The 20,930-nt window shown below is 31.6% G+C and overlaps 1 protein-coding gene across 4 annotated transcripts in view; it reads left to right on the top strand.

The window, feature by feature from the left end:
• Positions 1 to 17,778, top strand: part of LOC143226330 (uncharacterized) — a 32,205-nt gene extending 14,427 nt beyond the window's left edge. For 2 of the 4 annotated variants that reach the window (XM_076457159.1, XM_076457177.1), the window contains exons 3-12: positions 600 to 691; positions 1,138 to 1,191; positions 1,591 to 1,669; positions 4,200 to 4,284; positions 6,724 to 6,874; positions 7,506 to 7,569; positions 8,282 to 8,372; positions 8,589 to 8,712; positions 14,760 to 14,843; positions 16,065 to 17,778. In XM_076457159.1, the coding sequence (XP_076313274.1) occupies positions 600 to 691; positions 1,138 to 1,191; positions 1,591 to 1,669; positions 4,200 to 4,284; positions 6,724 to 6,874; positions 7,506 to 7,569; positions 8,282 to 8,372; positions 8,589 to 8,712; positions 14,760 to 14,843; positions 16,065 to 16,190 (950 nt within the window). In that variant the 3' untranslated portion in view covers positions 16,191 to 17,778. Of the gene's footprint in view, positions 1 to 599; positions 692 to 1,137; positions 1,192 to 1,590; positions 1,670 to 4,199; positions 4,285 to 6,723; positions 6,875 to 7,505; positions 7,570 to 8,281; positions 8,373 to 8,585; positions 8,713 to 14,759; positions 14,844 to 16,064 lie in introns of all 4 variants that reach the window. The other 2 variants (XM_076457152.1, XM_076457170.1) reach the window with 1 other exon arrangement.
• Positions 17,779 to 20,930: the final 3,152 nt, after the last annotated feature.

The raw sequence follows: 20,930 nt of genomic DNA, 5'->3' as shown, positions 1-20,930 counted from the left end.
ACCAAAAATCTTCCTGAGAGAACTTTTCTTTTTTAATATTAAGGTGTGCAAAATAAAATGCAAAGATATTTCATGGAATCCCTGCTTGTGTGATTGAATGTGCATTGGGTTGGTCCAAGAAATGTTAACTGTAATTTGTTTTTCCTGTCTTCACTAAGTGGCAAGCTTTCAGTCAAACATAATCTGTTGTATATAAAATATCGTACGTCACTAAAGTTTTTGTTGTTACGATATATGAGTTTCCAACATCATTCTGACAGATAATTGAGAGTGCAAAGTAATATTTATGTAAAGAATAAAAATATCTTTGTCAAAAGTACAGTTTACATATTATATTTCCCTAATCTCTGTAACCTCAGAAATGTAATCTACAATGTCTTTTTCAATATATATTTGTATATTATATTTGGTACTTTTCTCTACCATAAAGTGTTACTAAATCAACAATGTAGGGTAAGATGAATTGTGTAACTCTGACATCCCATATTGAATGGTACTCTAAAATATCATGGGATGTTCACTCTGACCTTTATCTGTGTACATGGGTTAATGTTATTAAATTTAAGACAATTTCTTCAATTGTCCCATCTTCTTTGCAGTTTTCCTAGGTGGGTCTTGTAACCCCACACGCTGGAGAGCTAACATTGCCATCCCTTTATTAGAAAACTGTGGAATTACATATTACAACCCTGTGAGTAGTAACTCGATTTTTATTTTTGGCATAGTTATGTAAACAATCCTTATTTGTTAAACTAAACTACTATAGAAGTAAAGAAAAACTTTTTCAAAAAAGGAAGTATTTGTACAATATCAATTCTTCAAAAACAATGCAAACAAAATAGTAAAGAAAATTTTTCAAAAACTTGTTTGGTTTTTTTTTAAATCAGTATTTCAATAGACATATAAAATGTTTATTAAATGTGCTACATGATGAAGAAATGTTGCAGAGAGCTAATGAAAACCTGTGTTAATTACCTGTTAAGTATTAGTTATAACTGCTATCCCAGTAATCCTAAATCAAATATTAAATAATTAATGAAAATATTAGTCTGTCAATTGTAAAACTAAAGTAAAAACACAATAATTGAATATTTATTTTAAATGCTGTGTAAATAATACAACAGTTTATAATTTCAGCAACGTAAAGACTGGAGGCCAGAACTCTTACAACAGGAAAATGTAGCAAAACAGGTAATTTATTTTCATATTTACTTCAAAAGTTGCAAGATATCCAAGTGACCAAAATCAAAATGATAGTTCAGTTCACCAGTATATCATTAGAATATTTGAATATTCATCTTTTTCCTTAATGTTTATACATATATTATGTACTTAAAGTTGCTTGAATTTTTATCTTGTGTTGTGAAATATTTAATGCTTTATTACTATGTCTTAGGATATTTTTGTGTTGGTCAAAATAATTCATATATTCAAGGTTGCTTTACATATTAAAAAAAATTATTTTGAGATAATAATAAACTAAAAGTTCAAACCAGGTAAAACCAAACATTTGCATTTGCCCCAATATAAACATCTCATGATTTAAGTGTTTGGTTTATAGATGCTTTTTATTTGTTCCTTTATTGTCAGATGTCCAAGATTTTACTTTTTGTTGTTGACAATCAAACTCGTTCTGTGGCTACCATGATTGAAACAGCATATCTAGCAGGTAATATTAATAGCGATAAATGTTTCATTTTGCATTAACTCTGTCATATGTTCTCTGAAAAAATTCCAGTAACTGTAAATGTTTTGGTCTTATATTTTGCAGCTTTGTGATTTGTATGGCTTATTTAAACATAATTTTATTTTTATACTTCTTTAATATTATTCTTTTTAATTTTTAAATTGCTTATAACTTTTTATATTCAATTTCAAGTAGAAATTGTTCATAACTGAGAATGCATACTTAGAAAGATAGATACCAAAGTAGCAGATTTCTGGGTTCCTAATTTTATATTTTAACAGCAGTTGATGTAGAGTGATGTGCATTCTTCTCTTTGAAATATAATTTATTGTTGATTTCAAACCTTAGTACAGTTGTCCACACTTGGTGTCTTATTTCTTCTCTATTTATATTTCAAACTATAAATGTTTCATCTTTGCTATATTGTCAGAATAAATTGTACTATGATCCTTATAAACCTGTATAGATTACTAATCCCTAACACAACATTCCCATAAATAATCTTATTCTAAGCAAATCCACTTACCCATGCATATATTTAATCTTACCATTTTGCCCAGATATGATGCATACCAAAATATGCCAGGTTATAACTAAAGATTTTATTTGTTTTTTGCACAACAGTTATACAAAATGTATTGAATAATTTCTAAATACAGTAAACAACTACCAGCATATTAAACATTTTTGGAAATCTTTCATGTCAATTTTATAAATATCAATGAAAGGTTTATATGTGATAATACATTAAGCTAACTTTTTGTTTTCACTAAAATCTTCTTTGATATTAGAATTATCACAACCATCACATTCATCAGATTTGTTTTCTTAAACCTTTGCTTCATCCTCTTCTGATTCCCATGGCATGTCATAATCTATCCCATCCATGCATTGAATATTCAACATTTTTTGAAACCTGTAATGATTTTTGTGATAACTTCTAGTAAAATACTTAAAAAAAAATTAAATATGTTCAGGAAAATACAGAAGTTTAACATTTTTTTCTGTTTCACAAGGTTCCTAGTCTGATCAGTGGTGTATTTAGGTAGTGGCTAGAGGGGACTCAGCCCCAAGGCCCATAGTCTTAATGGGGGCTCATTGATAATTTTATTCTTTGTAAAATTACATGGGATGTGGAGCCCACACAACCTTGTATCTGCCACTGAGTCCAATCAAATATTTTAGTGATGACTAGTATTAGATTTTTAAGCAATACCTCACATAAAAACCAGATTGTCTTTCATGTTGATGTTAGCCTATTCATAACCAATGTCATTTATACTATTAATTTTGAAATCAAAATATCTTACTGTTTCCCCTCAATAAGAATGAACATGAAGTATTTCTTGTAATGGCATGTGATCATAAGTGTACCATTTTGAATATTAAATATTTTACCATTTTGTAAAATGCATCAAATAACTAGTTCACAAACTGAAACTTTCACACAAATTCTCATCTAAACTAGGTACAGCCAAGCATAAAGTTCTTGTTGGGGAAAAAAAAGTTGAACACAAATTATAGTTTCTAAATGTTGTTAAAAAGACACAGGCTTTTAAACATCTGTATTTTGTAAGCACACTCTTACTGGGCTTTTACATTCCTTGGAATTCCTGCAAGACCAGTGCTGCAAGTAAGGTATATTAAAAGGAGCTTACCATACAAATAAAATCATGTTCTAACATCGACTGTTTCAAAAAAGAAAATGGAAACTTCAAATTTCAGTTTTGTTTACAAATCAATTTCCCTTTTTATTTTTTATTTATTTATTTATTAACAATAAAATTGCTACTTTTGAAAATAAGATACAAATTGATACAGAAAATGACTCTTCTAAAGATGTTCTTTCCCATGTATTTTACCATTTATCCTAAATGTATCCCATGTTATAAAAAAATCTGGTAAAAAATTGAGAATAAAACATCAAAATACAATTTAGATTTTTATTTGAAAAGAAGCTGGGTCAACTGCTATTCAAAAAGTATATGCATAATTATACTCCAGGAACTTGCAAAAGCTGTTATGTTGGTGAGAGTAACATGCAACGTTTTATAGGAAGATTTAAAATCTGTTTCATGATTTTGAATACATGTTTACAAAAATTATTTTGATTATTTCCAGGTAAAAATCCTCATCAGAGATTGACAACATTAATTTATTAAAAAAAACAAAAACAAAAAAACAAACAAACCTATTTTTAACAGATATAAAGGTGTTCATTTATATCTATTTTAATTACCTTCTCTTTTGTACATAAACTATTTTATTACCTAGGCTTGGGCTTAAAAGTTTTTCTTTATTATACTTAAATTTGACAGTTTGTTGATAAAGTATTTTATTGTTTACAATTGCTCAATCATCTGCTTGTAGATTACTATTGTTATAGATTTTGATTTTGCCAGGTGAAACATTGAATAAAATATCATGTACCACTAATAAAGACTTGTGTGAATTTAAAAAAAACTAGTTCTTTCTGATATTTGATTAATTAAAACGAACTTTATCTTTGTAGGAACTTGTGCAAAGAACTTGTTTCTTGTGATTCAGAACCTAGATGATACACAGTCCATCTTGCACAAAGAAGTAATCTCTAATGAGTAAGTAACTCAAACAGAAATAAAAATTCTTTCAAGTGGTATTTAGACTACAGTCTCTTAGACAAAATTCTATTCATTATGTATATAGTTTTACCAATACACGGATCAGAAAGTATTTTTGAAATCATTAATTGTATGGTTATCACCATATATATCAGAGGATATATTTTGCTCAAAATCCCCAGTGTACATGTAGTGACTTGTTAGCTACAGATTATGTATTATGGTTTAAAATGTGGGATGTTTTATGTCTGACTGTTTACATCTACTCAATGTAAGTTTTTAGTTTAATTCTATTTGACCTGCAGGGTTTACAGTTGGAGGTTAACTTTTATAATGTATTTTTACTTCTGTATGTCCTTTTCTGTAGATAGCTCTTGTTAAATCCACTTTAACTTTCCCATAATGTAGTTTGAGCCCGAGTTTTAATTTTGTTCTTCACGTGGAAGTTGTTAGAAAATTTCCAAAATTTATCACATTGTAGAGAATACTTTGGTCAAAAAATCAAGTTCATAAAATCACTATTCTAAAGTTTAGTTATAGATGTTTGTACTAGAGATAACATTTAGGTTGGAAAATATACACTGAATGATTTTGCTCGGGGGTAACGTCTTTAGAAGCTTCCTTTAAATAGTTACTGGTTTCTGTTTGGGGATAATCAATTTTGTTGAAAAAAATACAGCACAATTTTACAGGTTTGCATCATATGGTAAAAACATTGTTTCAAAATGTTAAAAACTACTCAGAAGATAATGAACATATTTAGAACTGATGGTACCTTTAACATTTTACATTTTTAACCATACTCTGCAAGTTAAAACTGCTAATGAATTGTATTTTACAATGTTATTGCAAACTGTGGTGTCTGTCTAAGCTTTCATCTGTCTCTTGTTTATGGCAGCTGCTTCAGAATCTGAGTTTGAAAAGCTGCACACAGGCAAAGCTTGCCATTCACTTTTGAAATGATACAAGAACAGGCATGAATAATGTTGATGCTAAATTATATTTCCCATCAGGATATTCTATACTAAATTATTAGATTTATACAATTTAATGTAAATTATACATAGCTTAAAGCTCTGAGTGAAACCAGGATTACAACAAAATTAACCTTTCTAAACTCTTTTAAATAATTTAAATTGATAGGTTAACTTAAACTTTTCCTATCACTGGTGACAGATACTTTTGATTCTTACCATTATAACTATTTCAAAAAAAGTACTGCTCATCACTAAACAGTAAGCTAGGGCTCAACTAAAAAGTTAACATTTATTTATAAATGACTTGGTTACAGCCAGCTGTCACAAAGCATCAAAGTTACAAAGGTAATGCACTATAGATGTATTTTTCTTTAAAGGAGTGCATATTGCACACAAAAGTACAGTTGTAATGTTACATATTAATTGTAAATAAATACAAAATTTCTAAAATATTTATCTGTTGCTTTATCTTGTATTGTTACACATATTAAAACAGCCATGTAATACGTTTGTAGAGCTTACCTGCACAAACAATTGGGAAGCATTTACCAAACGTGGTGTTTATAGTATTTTTTCATAAACAAGGATGGAATAATGCCATTGAAGAAAACCAACATGTTTTAGCAATCTATTTCTCTTTTTAAAGCATATAAGTTACCATTATTTGAGATCACTGAAGTATCATTTTGCCTATTATATAAGGCCTAGTTTAATGCTACACTAGTAGGTTGAGTATGGTATAGTTGTGTAGTCAAATTCCTTTGTTCTTAATGGAGTATGTGGTTCATTATGAAAGTTCAGGTAATGTTGTCTACCTTTCGGTAATCACATTGCACATGTACATCTTTTATGTGATATTTTTCACAGTAATTGAAATGTTTTTTGTAGAGTTTCTGTTGAAGGTTGGCAGACTTTAACCATCCTTAAGCAAAAAAATTTCTTGCTTTTCTCTACATTTCCTTGGCTTCAATAAAGCTCGAAACTAAGACTGCTATAAATGTAATTCTACAACTTTATCTTGTATTTCTGAATCACAAATCAGATATGACAATGTGCAACTTGTTTCTCCAAAACTTTACATTTATAATACTCTATCAAATTTGTTAGTACAAAACATTTTAACACAAAGAGAGAAATGGAAGTTTATTGTAAGGAAGATAACAAAAGGTTTTTATTCAATAATCTGTTCATTGCATGATTACATTCAAGAATCTTCAGTTTATTTGAGTTTGTACAATTTAAATTTAGAGATTTTGTTACCACAATTAAAACTACTAGTAGTTTTGTGCATTTTTATTATTACAACAGTTTTTACATGCTTTAGTTTATAATTTAAATGATGTGTAGTGAAAGTCATAAACATGGGTATTAAAGGCCACTTGTTAAGACCATTTTGTTTTGCAAACATTGTTCTTTCATAAGAACAATACAGTATAACTGATCTTTGTTTCTTAAACAGTGAACGATTAGAACTGAAAGAAGCTCATGAACTACTGAAATATTTAGTCCAAAAACAAAATATTCCAGTATTTGCAACTGTTGAAAAAGCCGTCCCAGAAATTAAAAACTTTGTTAAGAGAAGCTGTCACTCGTTGAGAAGGAAAGGCTTGGTAAGTTGCCAACTTTATTTTTCAGCTAATACAACCTACTTATGTTCTTGTATTATGTGATCTTTTATTCTCTAGTGATCTTTAAAAAGATCTATGTAATCATATTGAGTTTACTAAGCTTTCTTTTTAGAATAAAGATAAGATGGTAAACTTAAGTCTTAACACTCAAAACACGTGGCAATTATCCTTACTCAGAATCTTGAAATAGAACAGGTTAAAGTGTTGTGAATAAAAAATGGCCCAAATTTTATCCAAAGATTTTCATTTTCTTTCTATGATTTGCTAAAAAGTAATATAATAAAAAAAATTTTAGGAGGTTAAGGAAAAATTAAGTGCAACTGTATATTTAGAATAAGTAGGTTTTCTACTAAGATGGTGATAATTAATAAGTAATAGTATAATGGGATTTTGTGTTGGTTGATATGGTTTTCATAACACTAGTTACTTTAAAGTTCAAGGAAGATATAATGTTAATATAAAGACATACAAAATTATACACACAAACACAGGGTGAGGGTTACAAGATTTTATATATCTTGAATATCATTTACTGAATACAAATTATACAAAACATTTTTTATGATTTTATATTGAAATTGTTATAGTACATTTTTATTTTTCTTTGCTACAGAGTAATCAGCCAAATATAAAAATCACCTCACAACTTGCAGATAAAACACAGAAGTGGTGTTCAAGTAAGTAATGATTATAAGTGTCAATAACTTTATTAGGAATATTATTCTTCTAGTTATTGAACATATATAAATTTGTTGTTTTTTTGCAGAGAATGTTAAATGAATCTATGATATTTGATTCTTTGACTTCAATAATGAAAGTTAATAGTTTAACTTAGTTTTGACCTTGCTTGTTATATCAACTTCATAAATTTAAATTAGACAGCATTGGAAGTTTTGTTTTAAACTTGAATTTAAGTGTAAAATTCAAATTCAAAGTAGATATGTTATAGATAGTTGGTAAGATAAAAGATAACACAAGTTCACTTCAAACAATTATAGTATAAGCAAATATAATACACACTTTAAATCTAAACAATATTTTCTATTTATCTGTTAATCTGAATTTTAATTGTCTGAAATACCTTTTTGGTTTCATGGCACAAGAGCTGCTCATTAAACCTGAAGTTGTCCTTTTTCAACAATAAAACCCTATTTATGAGTATTTTTATCTTTTGTAGGGGTGTATTTTGAATGTTTCAGTTGTAGTAATAGATAAATATATAACACACTGCACCATATACATTTCTAACTTTGAGCTCTTTGATAACTCTTCTTTATTGAACGTTTTGTCCATTTATTAATAACATTTTAAATATATACATTAAACTTTATCAATTTCTAAAAATAATTTTTCATTACAAAAATGCAAATTGTTTTATATTTATTGTAGGTTTGAATAGTTCCTCTGCTAGTTCTATCCATATGTGCTTTGAGAGAAAAATTTGCAATGAACAAAATTATACAACTACTTCTATAGAAAGGTAAGAATGTTATTAAAATAATGAATTTTCATTTTATTAAAAGCTACAAAAAAGTCTCATCTCAAAGGTAATGATGTACCACCATTCTGTTTATTATTATTCTCAATTTAATGTCACATTTACTCTTTAGTAATAATTCTCCAATTTGAAACACATGTTAAAATTTTATTTTATTATTATTTCATTTCTTGTTTTATTGTTACTTTCATACAGTAGAAAAGGCATAACCTGTAGCAAACCAAGTAACAAGCTAGTTCAAAAGGTGGAAGCCATTGAAAAATGTAAACATCCAGTCTTTATCATCGGAGAAAATTGCAGAGGTCTTTCACATCTGATTCTGGTATAATATAAATTTATATCAAATGAGTTTGGAATTAGATGCTTTGATACATATTTTAAGTAGGGGTACATCTTTAGTTTGCAAATGATAGAAAGTGATTAATTGCTACAAGTTAAAAAGTATATATTTGCCTGTTAATACCTAGCAAGAGATTAATATAAACATTATGTTAACAGTATAATTAGTGTTAGATAGTACAGAAACTCAACATTAGATTTGTACATTTGAGTATTTTAAGGACAAATGTCTTTACCTTATTCTGTGTATTGAGCAAACCAGGTTCATGAAAATAATTTAGAATACAATTAGAGTAGTTATTTAACTATAGACCAATATCTGTACAGTCAGTAAGACTGTTTTCACTCTAGATAAATGCAGATAGGATGGTATATGTAATTATACTCAATGTATCAAGAATTGATCATTTTCAGGGAAGTGATAAGTTATATAAGAAGGTAAATGTTAGTGAATTTTGGAATCAAGGTGCATGATGTATTTATGACATAGGTGGGCAACTATTAGGAACTTAATTATTAGAAATCTTAATATAATTGGAGAAAGACTAGATATAAACACTGGTAAATTATTTCTTTCTTAATAATAATACCAGTAAATAACCTGGTAATAATAGTAGAATAATAGTAGAAAGAAAGTTTTTAATACATTTAAAATTAAGTATTTAGTTTTTGGGTTTGTAATAAATTTAAGTAAAATTACCTTGATTGAGTTTTAATTTCGTGTATGATGAGATTCAAGAAAATTCAGTATTTTATTTACATTCTTCCCAGTTCATAATGTATTTTGCTGCTTAGTATGTTCTACAGTTGCTGATGTGAAAATCTTATTTGTGGTCTCTTTATATTTGGAAACTGAAACTTGTGCATCTGGTATTCTGGACAATATAAATTACCAGACCATCTGACTGGGGAGTTTCAAAACAACAAGGGATTGTGATACAATATTAATGGGCATTTCAAGATGGAAGAGTATTTGCTCCCCTCTTTGTGAATTCCTGTATGTGGTGAAAGGACCTCCCACTGAAAGTTCTATTTTTCACTTTACCTCCTCTGAGGTCTAAACATCCACCCATGTGTTTGCTGTGCATGGTGACCTGTGAAGGGGAGGAGCAGATCCTGGTGGTTGATGGGTCCAACCCTTAAATTCCTGCAGATGAGCAGTGTTGGAGTGGCTTCCCTAGGGTCAGTTGGCTGGTCCACTTGGGCTAGGATCAACCGAGTACCAGTGTTAGCTGTTATCAACTTTGAATATGTCACAAGGCGCTATTGTTGAGAGGGATTTGAAGAACAAACTCAAGTCAGATTCTTGCTGGTTTCTCCACCCAAGGAGTTTCTGCAGAGAGGCGTATCTCCACTTGCAAAGATGGAATTATCATGATGACCAACGTTCTCATTTTAGCATTTACATCACCACATCCACTTGCCACCATCAAGGCAGGTTATATTAATTGCAAAGTAAAGCCATAGATTCCAAACCTCTTGGATGTTTTCAACGTGAGCAGTTTGGTCACTCGAAAACATCATGTTGTGCTTCTTTGACGTGTACTCAATGTGGTGGCAAGGAGCACGATGCCTATGAGTGTGAAACAGACATTCATTATGTTAATTATAATAACTCTCACCCAATTCTGCTTTTGTTTTCGCTCAAAGTGGTTGAAAGGAATAGGCCCAGTGTTTGAAGAGTTCAAAACCTTACTTACCCTGTGGCTCTAAAGTTACTGTCCACCACTTTATTTTGGATGTATGCTGCTGCACTTCATTCCCCAATACAGTGGGAGTGCAGACAGAGCTCTGTGCATCCAAAAGAATTCTTCTCAAACCATATGAAAAGTCTTTTGACCTCCATGCTTAAAAAAATTAAATCAACATCAACACCCATCTCTGTCCCTAACATTCATTTCAGCAAACCCCAAAATCCATTTCCTTTAGTTCCAGATACAGGCCTTTCCTCTAGTACATTTTTTTCTCCTGCCCCAAGATGCAAAATGATCAATCATTCATGTCCTCAGTCACTGGAAGCCTCTTCCAACAACAGACACCTACCCAATTGACCCAGGGAGGATCCATGGAGGTTGACAGACCTCCCTTGAATAAAGAAAAAAGATGTTGTTGAAAACAGAGGTGTTCTCAATCCAATTCGTCTACACATAAATAAAAATTGTCGCTTTGATACAATGAAAATGTCAAAGTTTATTTTCTAATTTTGATGACATCAAAGTATCAAAAAGTTCTTGGTTCAATCCTGAGCACCCCCTTGAGTATATTTGCTGTACTACAAAACTCAAAGCACTGACTGTTTCTTACCATCCTGTATGTCTTTCCTTACAGGAAATACTTTTGCAACCAGCCAATACAGTCACCTTTTGGCAGGTTTCTTTGTACAAAAATGACAGGCTGTGTGATGGCAAGTGCATGAAGGGGTGGCACTGTTGGTTGATCAGCATATGTCTACCCTGTCTTTGCCACTGGACACCACCTTGGAAGCCATAGCTATCAGTGTTTCTTGGGTTGTACCATCACTGTTTGTTCTCTCTACCTATCTCCTGAAGAGACCTTGATTCTCTCATTTAACAGTTTCCATCTCCCTTTTTAATCCTGGGGGAACTTAATGGACATAATCCCCTCTGGGGAGATACTGATATTGATGGGAGGAGTTGCTCTGTAGAGCGAATGCTTTCAGGTCACAACCTTTCTTTATAATACTGGTTCTTATACTCATTTTTATGCATCTAGCTTGTCATTTACTGCATTTGACTATTTACTCAATTTGCCTCTCTTCACTATTTTCCCATTTTTCATGAAGGGTTGACAGTAATCTGTGAAGCAGTGATTATTTTCCTATCATTTTGAAAGAGACTGGCTGTGGTCAATGACACCTGACCTGCATACTCTGGTGGAAGCTTGATGAAGCCAATTGATCCTCTTTCACTGCTCTCCCAGAACTTGTTCCTGCCATCAATAGACGACTGTGTGGCAGCAGTAACTGACTGTATTATACAGGCAGCTGCTCAACATATTCCTAAAACCTTGACACGTTTTCCATGATATCCTTGCTTGTGGTGGAATCCTACCTGTCACATGACACGGAAGGTTTAAAAATGGGCCTAGGATAATTTTCATAGTTATTCCATACTCTCAAATTGCATAGCTTTCCAGCAGGCCCCTGAACATGCTTGGCAAGTATAATGTCAAAGCTAGGAGAACTCTTGGATTAAGTTCACGACAAACATTTCTTCTTCCACCAGTTCCAAAGTGATTATAGGACAAGATTTGAAAGGTCAGTGGGCAATATAATTCTGTCCCTCCCTTTCAATCTTGCTCTCTGATGGCCAGGAAGTAGCTGGGCCCTTCATTGGGCTGGCAGTACATTGGTTGGACTTGACATACAAAATGAGATGCTGCAACATATATCTCCTGCTTCTCTTGCATAACTTCTGATTGTTTTTAACCGAATCTCACAAGTGAATTTTTTTTCCTGATGCCTGGTGCCAGGTTATTGTCCTACTTTTCTCTTAGCCTGGGAAGGATCCCAAGATTCCTTCAAAATACTGTCCAGTTTCTTTGACAAGTTGTCTCAGTAAGACCTTAGAGAAGATGGTTAATGCTCATGTTGTTTGGTTCCTCAAACCAAACAACTTCCTCTCACCTGCTCAGTGTGGGTTCTGACAACAGTACTCCACCATGGGACCACCTGACTCGACTTGAAGTATCAATTAGAAGCCTTTTTAAAACGACAACTTGTTTCAATTTTTTTTTTTACCTTGAGAAGGCTTATGATACTATCTGGAGGTATGGCATTTTGCAAGATCTCCACCTGTATGGGTTATGTGGTCATTTGCCCATTTTTATCAATTTTTTAATGGATAGGTGATTCCAAGTTTGTGTGTTCAACACTTTCCCATTCTTTTCTACAGAAACTTGGAGACCCTCAGGGCTGTTTTGAGTGTCACACTTCTGTATAAAGATTAATGCTGTCATTGAACAACTCCTTCTTACTGTTGCAAATTGGCTCTATGTCAACGACTTTCACATCTTGTGTCAGTCGCCAAACATGAGGTATATTGAGGGGCAGCTACAGACTACTCTCAATTATTTATTGAAGTGAACCACAGCAAGCAGTTTTAACTTCTCTCTCTCTCTTTAAAACTGTTTGCATGCACTTTTACTGCCAACAAGGTATTCACCCTGATCCTGAACTCCATGTTGGTGAAGTTGTTCTACCCATAGTCACTGAAGCTGACCTTTATACCATACATCAAGCAGCTACAATTCAAATGTACAAGAGCACTGAACATCCTATATTCATTCTACCATGACTTGGGGAGCAGATTGATGTTCTGTGCTAAAGATATATTGTACTCTTATTCAATTGCAACTAGACTATGGGTCACTGGTCTGGCTCTGCCAGGACCTCGGCCTTGAAGAGACTGGACCCCATTCACCATCAGGGACTTTGACTCTGCACTGGAACTTTCTGTACTTTCATAGTCCAGAGCTATTATACAGAGGTTCATGAGCCTCCTATACACCTCTGCTATTTGCAACTGTTTTTACTGTATGCTTAAAACCTTTGATCCGTACCATAGCATCCCACCTAGGGTTGTTTTCTTTTCTCAGCAAGCTATGCATTTTCAGAACAGACCATCTGCCATTGTCCATTTTGGCGTTCATATCCAGGAGAAGTTGGATAAATTGGGTGTATCTTTGGATAACACTGCTGTATCCACTGGTCGGCCCATCCCACCATGATTTATTACAATCCCTAAATGTGACCTTTCAATGTGATCACATAGAAGCTAATCAGTACTCATATTGCACTATTTATACTGACTCGCCTAGTTCTCCACTTGCCCTGGAATTGCTTAACATTAGTTCTCACTGATATCCAAAACTGACTGGCCCATTTGTCTTTAACATCTATCCAGTTTTTCTGGACACCAGGCCATGTTGGTATTTGCAGGAATGGATTTGCCGACACTGCAGCTAAATCTGTCTGCTCTGGCACTATCACTGCTGTGCCTGTGCCAGTTGGCAGTCAGATTGGAGTGAGCAATGTGAAAACAAGCTTTTCCAAATAAAACCTATTGGACTTTGGCTGTCTTGTTTTTGTAAGGATCAGAAAGAGAAAGTTGTCCTAATTTGACTATGCATTGCTCAGTTTTTTTAACTCATTGTTTTCTTTGTGACCTTGTGTGACACTCAAGTTACAATAAGCCACAGTTTACTGTCTTGCTGTCATTGAGTGTTATAACGACGGCACCATTTTAAATGTGCTTTGTCCCAAGATTTATCCATAACATTGAACAGTGCCATTGGCAATGGTGATACTTTCCACCTTACAAATGATTTGTTTTTAAAAGCCATTGATCTTTTTAATGCTATTTAAGTTTTTAATTCATACATTAGACATTTTGTTAATGATTTCTTTTTACTAATTAAAGTTCAACTGGTATGATATGAAATTAGAAAATGACCATAATGTCAAATAACTCAACAAGGACTGGAAAGGTCAATTTCAAGTGACTAATGCTGATGTTTGAACTTACCCGTTAGTAATTGTGACGAGTTGTCATAATTAAAATAATGCTACAGAAAGTCCTTTAAAAGTTGTATTACTGTAGTTTTCTCTTACTGCTGTAAACTAAATATAAAAATAGGATTTAATGTTAGTTCAGTTTTCAATTCAAAAATTAAACTTTTTTTTGTTATACCTTAATTTCCTTTTATGAATTTAATAATTTTACTTTTAACTTTTTATTAGATGTTTCACACAGATATCCTAGTAGCTTTGCAACATAAAATGCCAAACCAACCAACCAACCAACTAGTATTTGTTTTAATGCTTTAGTTGGTTTAAATACATTTCTAGTATTAATATTTTTCAAAACCTTTCTTTTAATATACTATTCATATATGGAATGACAGTAGATTATTTATATTTGGCAGTAATAATATTTATATTATTACATTTTTATTAGATTCTCCCAGTTATGTATATTTGACTCTAGTTTACCTTTTTTTTTTCTACAGGCTTCTTATTTAATTGGACGAGGACAGAGTGTTGTTCTTCATGTACAGAACCTGAAACATGGTGTTGTTATAGGTGGTGAAGAGGTAATCTATTACATTTTATATATTAATACAGAATCTGAAACAATGTTAGAGGTATGAAGAGATAATGATGTGAGATTAATCTATTACATTTTCTTTATCTGAAGTATTCTAAGTATTTCCTAGTTTGTTGTCATTTCTATTTTGTATCAAATTTTCTAAACACACATTTAAAACATCTTCAGATTTATCAGTAGGTATTTGTAATTGTTCTTCAGCAATAGCATTAAGTAATTTGGGAAATGAGCTTTTGTACATAAACTGGTTTGATTGTTTTTATATTGCACCATGAAATTTTAAAGCAAAAATGTGATATTATGTAATTGCAAGTAAAGGATTTTTTGAACTCAACAAAAACTAATACATTTTTACTTTCTATAATGAGTTTAACATTTGACAGTGTAATCTTAAAGCTATAGTAATATTTTACTTGAATTTGGATATGGTATTGAACAGTAAAGTTTATTACACTATTTCATTAGATTATGAACGTATGATCTAACTGGAAAATTGTATTATGCTAAAAATAATACTTTTTTTCTTAAATTTACAACCTTGTTCCAAATTAGTTTCATTGAAATGGTTATTTTGACCTGTAAAAGTATTTATAAAAAAAACAATACTGCATGTAAAGACTAAGGTATTTAAACAATTAGTAATACCAAAGAAATATTAATTTTGGGAGAATTAAAGGCTTTACTTCAATGCCAGAAGTATTTGTTATTTAACAACAAATATGGATTTCTTCTCCTTAGCAGTTTTATGTCTCAAGTTGTTAGTTGTTAAATAATTGTTTAATATTTGTGAAACTGTAATGTATTTTTCTTCCAAATCATCAGTTTTAATAATTAGGAAAAGCAAATTGTATCCAGTGAAAGCAGAAAAAATATTTGAAATGAAAACATGTAATACAATAAATGTGCACGATAGTAAACTAGAAAGAGAAAGAAATGATACTTTGACAGAATGAATTGATGAGAAGCAATGTTTACACTTTAGATGTGCATGTGTGAATTGGCTTTGCTAAATGTTTTGTATAAAAGAATTGAAAGTGGAATACAAATATTGAAAATCAGTTTGCTTCAAAGCTTTCAATGATTAATGGGATAATCAGTTTTATTGAAGTAGAGATTGTGAATATAATACTCAGTGTCTAGGTCATTTTTAGAATGTGTGAAAATTTAGTAAAATGATTTATATTTTTTCATTATTCTCTATCCACAGTTATCTCAAGAAGCCATAAAAGATTATAATCGAGGAAGAGCCTACCTAATGGACCTTGCTAAGAGATCTCAACTTACTAAAGTTAGGAATTTTGGAAGTTACTCTGTTGAACTCTGTAACAGATAATGAAGCCATTTGTAGACTATCTTGTTTGTATTTTTATGCTTTCTAGAAAGTAATAGACCTCTTCAGTAGCTAAGATTTGTTTTGAAAGTCCTTGAAAAGGAAGGAAAATAATGTTCAAGTTATCTTCTGTACTCTGAAACTGTATTAAATAAAGTGAGACCGAACTTTAAGACAAGAGAGGAATGAAGATGCACATTTTAAATATGCTGTACATCTTAAAACTTGGCATTATATTTCTAAATTAGCCATTTGTACAGTCGACAAAGAAACTTTAAAATAACAAAAAATTTCTAGAAGGCTGTTACAGGCTAAGTAGTAGTTTTTTGTTGTTTTTTAAATGTTTTTTCCTATCCAGAAAGACTAATTTGTCTTAATTGATACAAGTATGTATTGAATTTGTTTTAATGTGTGCTTATATGATAATTTTTTTTATGAATGTAGGTATGTACATTTTCAATGAGACAAGACTATAAAAGGGACTTAGTTTTGATAGTTCATAAGAATTATTTCAGTATTATGTTATAGAAACATCCAGCTTGAGTATACATTATCATTTTACCTGAAATTTTGTTTTATTTTTATCAAACATATTCTCAGTGAGCAACAGAAAGGTGAAACGAGGTAGTCAGAAACTTAAGATTCAATCATATAAATTAGAACAACTAACCTGGCATAGGTTGGGAGGAACCACTGGCATTACTTGTCATTCATAACTGAATAGCAGGATGGGCTGTCAGTCATAATAACACTATTTAAATGTGTGACCACGTTTAGCAATATACTGTAGTTTGAACAGTTGATTTTTTGCTGACCACCACATCAGTAAGTAAGAGGGGAAGTACTGATGTAATATTGTTGGCTATTGTACTCTATGGTGGCTATTTTGAAATACCTACCTACGTACCTCTTTCTGTGCTTCAACTAATTGAGACAATACAATAGTCTTCAATTGCTCATGATTTGAAGTGAGACTAGAGGTTTCATATATTTCAGCAGCAAGTTTGTAGGCTTGGGACACTAAATTTGAGTTTCTGTACTCATATTAAGGAGAGCACAGCACGTAGCTGTGCTTAACAACAACCAATCCAAATTATCTACTCGTATTTTACATAATTAAAGAAACTATTTACAGGTATATTTTTGGAAGTGGGTGATAACAAAACACTCAGTACTGAAACTAAAATGATTTTTATTCATGTTTATTTCTTAACACTTGTATTATTTGATGCTATCCTGTTAAAATTGTTACACGTTTATTTTATGAGAAAAGTATATACGATTTGTTTTCTGCATGTACAAATATCAAATGGTTATAAGTGGTCTGTTTTGAAAATAAAACTAGCATCCTTTTATAAGTTTAAGCTTTTATAAATTTCTTTTACAAAAATTACAGATGTAAATGATTGTAATGCTACCATATAAATATTCTGAATGTGACTAAACAGAATTCCTATCACGTAAATATTACAGGAAGTAATGATATAAACTGTTATCAGACTGTTAGTGTTTCTCTTCACATATTTGTTATATAATCAATGTTTAATATGATTTTATTTAACAATAAATCAAACTTGCTATATTTCTAAAATGGCGTAACGTTTTACTACTTTACAACTTATATTTTTTAAGTTATAACATGTGACCCAGTTTGTTAGATACAGCTTGAATGAGTGGTCAGTTTAATCTTTTAACTTTGACCTTAGTTATAAACCTTTCTCGTTTTTACAATGAAGAGTTATGCATGTAGAAGAAAATATTATCTTGTCTCATGTCGCTTGAAGGTACTTTATAGGAAACGAGTGAAAATGTACGTAAAGTTTTTACTTCAACAATCTACTTGTACAAATCGTGCCTGAGTCAGGTTTCCTACTGAATAAGTGTGACATAAAAGCATTTTGTAATAACTTCTAATTAAAATCTCGTGTTATTTGCTACAAAGGAAGAAATGTTTATAACGCTATAGTCACAAACTGGTTTGGCTTGTTTTGTTGAAGTGAGAACCGTGCTTTCTCTTTCGTAATAAAACGACAAAACGTTAGATTTAAAGTTGACTAGATCAGATAAGTTAAAATAACTATTTTGATTAGCAAGCATATACTTTTGCACCAAATTCCCATTAACGTTACTTTTAGTGTAAAGCCAGTCAAAGGGTCATTTGCGTTTCGCGGGATTTTCGTCCCTAAATGTACCACTGATTCACCGGTAAACAAATTTCAAATTGAATAATTGCATTAAAGGTACAGAATAAATTATATTGTTTTCTATGGAACCATTCTATATCGCCGAAATGAATTACAAAACATCGTACGTTAAAAAAAAACAACACAAATCCAAATTCATGGTATAGGTTTGGTCTATTCTTATGTATAAAATTTATTCCATATGTGTAACGTCTTAATCTTCTCCTTACGTATTCCTTTAATGGCTTGAAGTCCAAACATAAGTAGATAATCCAGGCAGAGCATATCATGAACAGGAAGATGTAATAAGCATTATTATGAGACAATAATACGAAACAAACCACCATTCTGGAAAATAATTGTTTCAGTCACCTGTACGAACCAAACTTTGAGTATTAAGTTATTTTATTAGTACAATATGACACTTTACTGTGTGTGTGTGAAGTGTAATTAAGCCTTATGCAATTTATGTAGCGCGATATCCTTTAAATTGCTCATTTTGTGTTATTCGTTGGTAAAAGAATAGCCCAAGAGTAGGAGACGAGTTATGTAGAATAATTAGCTAGGTGTTACGTACGACTGGTACAGATGGTTCTCGAGTAATTTTGCGTGAAATTCAAAATGAAACAGCCCCTGCTAGTACAGTGGTGAGTCTACGAATTTACGACGCTAAAATCAGTGGTTCGTTTCCCCTCTGTGGGCTCTGCAGAGAGCCCAATGAGGCTTTGCTATAAGAATACACACAATGAAACCAACAAACGAATTAATTGCTATTCTATTCTGTTTAAACGTTTTACATCTCGTAATATGCATACAATGTTTTCATTATAAATATCTGTATTTTTATGTGACTGGGCTTCCATAACACTAAAAGAACTTGGGTCTCCTTGGCCTTATTTTGTGAATAATCAAATTACATTATCTGGCATGGCCAGGTAGGCTAAGACGTTCGATTCGTAATTTGAGGGTCGCGGGTTCGCATCTCCGTTGCACCAAACATGCCTTTTCAGCCGTGGGGGCGTTGTAATGTGGTGGTCAATCCCACTATTCGTTGGCAAATGAGTAGCCTAAAGGTTGGCGGTGGTTGGTGATGACTAGCTGCTTTCCCTCTAGTCTTACACTACTAACTTAGAGACGGCTAGCGCAGATGGCCCTTGAGTAGCTTTGCGCGAAATTCAAAACAAACAAGCAAGATTATCATTCGAAGGCTTTGTTCATCAGTGGCCTTCATTAAGATCTGAAAATAATTTGAACGTACAACAACGTCACATTCTCGTGAGGCATAATAAAGTACACACAACGTAGTCGAGGCTTCGTACACGGATTTAAATTGCTACGACATATTCTAGCAATAACATAAAAGGTTTTTTTTTTCCTACACTGTTTAGACGTTATTTAATTCTTTAAAAAAAGTTCATAAACACCAGATGATTTATATCTGCGATAGAACAAAATCTCAAACTGATATGAAACTTTTAAAATTAAACTACAGATCAGTAAATGTTTTTAATTGTATGCTTGCCGTTACAAATGAGTATTATTGACCAGAATTGAAATTTATGGTCTTGTTAATGTCCAACAGTGAATGTCGCAACATTAGGTTACTATTCAAGATAAAAAGAAACTAAGGCTTTGTCTGAATTCCTGAAAATGGTAAGAATGCGATATTTGCAATAGTGAAGCAGTTGAATGATTTCTAGCAGTCTTCTAAGTGTCGTTTTTCATTATATCACAGAGAAAGATTGACCAAAGATGGATCTGGTCTAGAATCTATACCAATAGTCTGATCATAAAGATTGCAATTAATAAGAATATGGGATTTTTTATAGTAAAATCTGTCAAATTCAAGAATACAAGTTTAGGTATGGTGAAGCTGTGGTCGTTATGAAATATAAGATTTGTCCTAACTATGTAGTTTACTCAAACAGCGCGAAACAACTAATATCAAAGTCAGAACCACAGTACTTAATCTATATTTTGATGTAACAGTGGATAGAACAAAACTATTCTATTTTAAGCTGGTTATCTAGTTGTCTGGTTAAACACCAGAAATCATGAAAATCAAAATATTTTACTTTCAGTTACGAGTTATTGAGCAGTGATATATAAAACTGCAAGCAAAACACTAGTGCAACTGTTTATTGAAGGTGAGCTGGAAGTAACATTGTATCTTCTGAGGATCTTGAGGACCATTACTCAAGATAATTTTGCAGAAAATATATATTGAGGCAGAGTAAAACTTTTTCATACATGAGAAAGACAAATTAGCTAGAGATAAGATGAAAAGTTGTTACGATATAAGTGCTAAGCAATCTCTATTAGAATCGTTACCTCATGGAGACACTGCCACTGTAATTTGATTACCTTCTTTTTCTTTTGTAATGTGTTTTTCTTTAGTGCAAATATTGTTTTGTAAATGCGTGTATTGAATGTCTTATTAGTCTGTTTTCATTTACTTTTGTTTAAGGGTAAATATGGTTTCTTTCACTTAATTTAATCATTGTTGTATGCTGTAAAATATTTTTGCGTATATGCTTCAGTTCTTATGTAAAATTGAATT

This window comes from Tachypleus tridentatus, chromosome 1, assembly GCF_004210375.1.
Source record: "Tachypleus tridentatus isolate NWPU-2018 chromosome 1, ASM421037v1, whole genome shotgun sequence".
Lineage (NCBI taxonomy): Eukaryota > Metazoa > Arthropoda > Merostomata > Xiphosura > Limulidae > Tachypleus > Tachypleus tridentatus.
Note: the sequence above shows the minus strand (reverse complement) of the source record. Positions and strands in the feature narration are given on the sequence as shown.